Here is a 6,000-nt window from a genome sequence, read left to right on the forward strand (position 1 = left end):
TTTATGTTCAAATATACGGCAACTTAAAGTGTTTGGTGTTGTTATAGCAAATATAAAAAAGTTGTATGCAGCATACTCGCAGCGTTGTAAATTTTAACCGGTTGATGGAAAAGAAGCTAATGTGCGTTCTACAATCTAAACAGATAACAAGGTATTTTAGATAACAATACTATGCATGCAATGTACCGAAAGGTGACAGTGACATAGCCGCTTCATTGGCACAGCATCGTCAAATCACAGCGCTCATGAAATGCTGAATTAAACTGATAATATATGATGCAGCAGCCGCCATTTCAATAAATGTGTATCATCATAATTCAACTACCCAACTACTATCTTGCTTCTTTCTTTCATCATCTTCTTTTGTCTTTTTCCTCTTTTCTGCACCAGACTGATAGTGCTACCTCTGAGGGGTGCGAACTGACAAAATAAATGATGAATCTCAAACTTTTGTTTTTGTGTTGGTACCTATTTGTTCTAACCTTATTAGATGTATGCATCATTGATTATTTAAAATTATTACATTTAATAATTTAAATTAGAATAACAAGACACTATAGGCTGATTCCAATCAAACTGAATCAGTATTAACAAAATCCATTTTTATGAAGTGGCACAGAAGCTAAAGCAGCATTTAGATGCAATAACACTGCAATTTAACTCACATAAATAAAGCTATGAGATAATATTTTGAATAATGAAATATGAAATTATTAAAAAAAAATATATATATATACTGTATATTATATATATATATATATATATATAAATAATAAACATTGCTGTGCATAATGCCTAATCATAAGTTTGTTCAGAAATGGTGACAAAAATTAAATATTTGAATATTTGTTTTTTTATGAGTCCAAATATTCAAATACAGTATTTTTGAAAATGTCAATCCCCATCATTAAACCACACTATTGGTATGTCAGTGTGACATACATTGTTTTCTTCGTCCTTGCTTTCTGTGTCATCTTGATTGACGTTCTGCTCGAGTACTCACTCCGAACCCCAATCTCTCAGCTCTTCAGATGTAAAAAAGCCCGTCCCAGCGGCGCAGTGATATATAGGTCCACCACTAGCAGTTTCTGGGACACGGCTGTTACTCTCACGATGAAAATGCCCTGGAAACTCTGCGTTTGGTTGAGAAACACTCGTACCATGAGGTTTTAGCACTGCGTCGCTCCTGCACGGCTCACAGACTGTTATGTGGGAGGTACTTGAAGAAAAACATCTCACAGGAGCATAACCGCATGCTTGATTTTCTACAACCGAAGTCTTATGGTAGCAATTAGAAAGATAAACGCCACCCCTCGTTTTCACACCGAAAGGCTCTAGTTTTGCATGTGTGTTTTTGTGCATCATAACCTGCTGATCTTTTAGAGCGAATCATGCACACAGTATTCATACATCATTAATATTTAACCCAAAGTACCATGGTATTTTTTCCAAAAAACATGGTATTACCATCTTATCATGTCCAAACTAATCAATGTTGTTATTGTTAACTAAAACAAACATTATTATTACATTACAAACATTATTAAAAATAATTTAAATACATAAAAATGTAAATATTAGATGACTTAAATGTAAAAAACTTTAGATATTTTGCCTTGTCTAATGTTGAAGTACTAAAACTAAAGCTGAAATAAAAAGAAATTAAAGCTAAAAATATTTTTTTAAATCAAAAACTAATTTAAAAAAATGACAAAAACATACTAAAACTACTATTGAAATAAAGAAATATATATTTCCATTGGTCAATTTTATTTTATTTTATACTAAACTTTTGTCAATATTTATATTTGCTTTCATGATACACTCTCCTGGTCTTATTGTGAACCTTTTATCAGAGCATGCTATTCCAAAGTTAAATAAATAAATAATAAAAATTAGTCTTAATAATTGTAATCTTTACTGTAATTTTTAAAATGAGATAATTGTTTCCTCCTTTTTTGGTTAAAAATCTAATATATATATATGCACTGTACAAGTATTATATATATATATATATATATATATATACATTAAACTAAAACTTTAAATATGAAACTAAAACCACAAGTCACTGTCTTAATTAATGAGTCACTGAGTCAATTGTTTGGTTCAAACAGCTGATTAATTTAGGAACTAATTAAGTGACTGTCTTCATGAATGAATCATTAAATCACTGATTTGTTCAAAAACACAGAATTATTCAGGAAAGAAACCGTGTTGCTCGGAGGCGCACAACAATTCCACTGTGGATTTGCTTGGAACTATTTTGGTGAAATAGAGCAAAATCAGACAACATTACAATGCAACGCACAATAGTAACTTCTGTGCACTCACTCATGTGATACTGCTTGAATATATCATGTAGAAATATAAGACTTATACAGGGGCATTTTTGCTCCTTATATATTGAATATATATTTAGATATTATATAATATTAAGTATATTATAATATATTTTTAGACATTTTAACTGCAATCTACTAGGCTACATCACACAGTAAAAGTGTGCACTCCCAAGGCAGGTTTTTGTTTGTTATTTTCAAAGTGAGTGACATACTCATAATATCAGCATCCACGTCCTTAAAACAATTGCGATACTGTCAATAATATTAAATATATTATAATATATTTTTAGACATTTTAACTGCAATCTACTAGGCTACATCACACAGTAAAAGTGTGCACTCCCAAGGCAGGTTTTTGTTTGTTATTTTCAAAGTGAGTGACATACTCATAATATCAGCATCCACGTCCTTAAAACAATTGCGATACTGTCACAGATGATGCACAGATGATACTGGTGAGCATGTGGGCCCTATGCACTCATTTATATGTGGCTTATCATGTGGGGCCAGCCCTGATAACATCGCAATAATGTTATGATAACACAGCACAAACTGCTTACTTCATTAAATTACTTTTTTCAAGAGGAGAAAACACAGTAAGACATCTTACTGTTGGCAAGACAGTTATGTAGAATGGATAACATATTTATATTACAAGCATTAAATAAGTCGCAAAGACTATGATTCCAAGATCAAAGAGTCAAGGTGCCAGGAAAAATTTATGATTTTGTCAAGCAGGAAATGTGAGTGAATGTGTCCTGACATGAACACCAGCTGATCTAGCAGCTCGAAGTTATTATTCAGCACACATCACCCTCTAGAGGACACACGGCACAGTGCAAAAACACATGCAGGACTGATGCTGCAAGCTGATGCGTCATGTGACCTTTTAAATCACATCAATTCCAGATAAATCAATCACAGTGCACAGTGCTGATGCTCGATGGGACTGGATCAAAACAGGCTGGTTTTCTTACCTTTCAAGGTCAACTGTGATTTCTCTGGGGCCTGAATGTTGGCAGACTGAGACACACTGGCAGCTGCCATCATCACATCACATCACATCACATCACATCACATCACAGCCCTAAAACACACACACAAATACAGCATTCTTCATTAGCATTCATATTTACTCAGCCACTGGAAATTATAATCAGAGGATAATAAGCCGTGCGTGTTTACTGAGATCTTCATCTAGCATTAAAACCCAGTGATCATCTGAAGCACAGACACATATTACAGTTCAATGCAGGAAGATTTTGCGCAAACTGTTGAAAGAATCAAAATAAAATGAGTAATCCCATAATACATGCTTTATAAAAAATGTGTCATAATGAAATATGTGAATATCCCAGTCTGACAGATTCACAGGCCAGTAACTGATTTTGATAAGCAGACACAAACAAACAAACAGCAATAATAAGTATTAAAGCGACGGTATACAGCAGGATCAGCTGATCATAACATCGCATTTCTAAACGGGAGATCATTTCTGAAGTTATTAAAGATGTATAATCATTGATCATTTTAAGTTTAATTTCGCATGATGAGTGAGATAGTGACGCTGTTTGACTAGCTGTACATCATAATTTTTAGATCAAAAGTCACAATATAGTTGAAATTGTCAAGAAGAACGCTTAATAAAAGCGGACAGGCTTATGTGTGATTTAACCGGTTTTCTGTTTATAATAACACAAAAAATTTTTGATCTCTACCTTTTGTCTGCCGTGAGACTGTGAAGCGCTAGCTGTCATTTCCGCTTTAATGTCAGGGTCATGTGACTAACAGACCAGCGCCGCGGTGGATTATGGGTGCGGATGCTCCATACCGTCAGTGTGACAGGGGTGCGTTTTCTGTTGTACTGTAGAACCTTAAAAATTTCGGTAACATTTTAAACATTCCACCAGACAAGTTCGGAAATGCCCATAAGTTTTTGACAAAATGTTCATAAATTGCATTGTGATATAGAAATCGATCTACAGAGGTTTTATACGTCTTAGACCTAAATGTTTTTATTGAAATGTTCAATGAGTATGGAGTACCACAAGGCTCAGTACTTTGCTTTTCACACTTTACATGTTACCCTTGGGAGATATCATCAAGAAGCATGGTGTTAGCTTTCACTGTTATGCTGATGATTTTTTTTTATTTATTTTTTTTTATTATTTTTTTATTGCAATTTTTAGAACAAAGAACATATAAGGGCAATAACATTTAAACTGAATGAAAACAAATATTTAAAATAAATAAATAAAAATTAAATAAGAAAAGCAATTTAAAAAAAAATCTCACATCTGTAAACAAGTACAAATAATTAAAAATTATTCAAAGAATATATTTAAGGCTTTAAAGTAATTTACAGGTTTTTTTGCTTTGTTATTTCTTATTTCTTTTAACGTATACAAGTAGTGACCTATTTCTATTTTGAAATTATTAAAATTAGTTTTTTTCACTGGCCATTTACATTTGTGAATAAAGAATTTTCCATATATAATGAGTAAATTCACAATATACCAAATCTTGAAGTCAACAGTATACTCATAAAAAAATAAAACATCCTTTTCTTTGAGTTGCAATTCAATATTAATACTTTGTTTAACAACAAAAAAAAAACAAATCACACCAAAATAATTTTGTATAAATACAATCATAAAATGAACAATACTCTCATTTTCCTCTTTACAGAAAACACAGTTCAAGTCAATGTCTTTACAGAACTTTGCAATTACCTGTTTTACAGGATACTGTTATGCTGATGATACTCAGCTCTATATTTCTTCATGGCCCGATGAAACATACCGATTTGCAAAACTAGTGGAATGCATAGTTGATATAAAAAACTGGATGACTAGTAATTTCCTACTGCTAAATTCTGAAAAAAAAACAGGTTTTAATTATCGGACCAAAAACCTCCGGATGTAATAACCTAAAACACTAACATTTAATGGCTGCTCTATTAATTCTTCGTCATCAGTTAGGAAGCTAGGTGTGCTATTTGATAGCAATCTTTCCTTTGAAAACCACGTTTCTAGCATTTGTAAAACTGCATTTTTCCATCTTAAAAATATATCTAAATTATGACCTGTGCTCTCAATGTCAAATGCAGAAACGTTAATTCATGCATTCATGACCTCAAGGTTAGATTTTTGTAATTCTTTATTGGGTGGTTATTCTGCACGCTTAATAAACAAACTCCAGCTGGTCCAAAATGCAACAACTAGAGTTCTTACTAGAACCAGGAAGTACGAACATATTAGCCCAGTTCTGTCAACACTGCACTGGCTCCCTATTGACCATTTCTATAATTCAAATCCGTTAAAGGATTGTTAGGCTGCATTATAGGTCAACCGGAAGCAGGAAAACTTCCCATAACACCCGATGTATTTGCTACATCATAAAAAGAATGGCATCAATGCTAATATTGGTCTCTTTCATTCTTATTCCGAGGTCACAGTAGCCACCATATACAGTCCATATCCTGACTAGATGGTGGATCAGCATCTAGAGACGACCTCTACGGCCCTGAATGTCAGCGGAGACCATGTCAACTAGACCAAGCCCCAGAGACAGATCCCCTGTGAAGACCTCATCACCTCGACAACCATCGGCACAAGACCACGGGAACCAAACGAGCCCTCTGCACAATCTGACC

The 6,000-nt window shown here is 33.4% G+C and overlaps 1 protein-coding gene across 2 annotated transcripts in view; it reads right to left on the reverse strand.

Annotated features, from left to right (window-relative positions):
• LOC107695956 (NEDD4-like E3 ubiquitin-protein ligase WWP2) overlaps positions 1 to 4,154 on the reverse strand; it is a 49,931-nt gene extending 45,777 nt beyond the window's left edge. The window contains exons 1-2 of one of the 2 annotated variants that reach the window (XM_016496078.1): positions 4,064 to 4,154; positions 3,323 to 3,432 (exon numbers count right to left, since the gene is read on the reverse strand). In XM_016496078.1, the coding sequence (XP_016351564.1) occupies positions 3,323 to 3,395 (73 nt within the window). In that variant the 5' untranslated portion in view covers positions 3,396 to 3,432; positions 4,064 to 4,154. Of the gene's footprint in view, positions 1 to 3,322; positions 3,433 to 4,062 lie in introns of both variants that reach the window. The other variant, XM_016496077.1, reaches the window with a different exon arrangement.
• Between the last annotated feature and the right edge of the window lie 1,846 nt (positions 4,155 to 6,000).

Source organism: Sinocyclocheilus anshuiensis, unplaced genomic scaffold (assembly GCF_001515605.1).
Source record: "Sinocyclocheilus anshuiensis isolate Anshui unplaced genomic scaffold, SAMN03320099.WGS_v1.1 scaffold626, whole genome shotgun sequence".
Taxonomy (NCBI): domain Eukaryota; kingdom Metazoa; phylum Chordata; class Actinopteri; order Cypriniformes; family Cyprinidae; genus Sinocyclocheilus; species Sinocyclocheilus anshuiensis.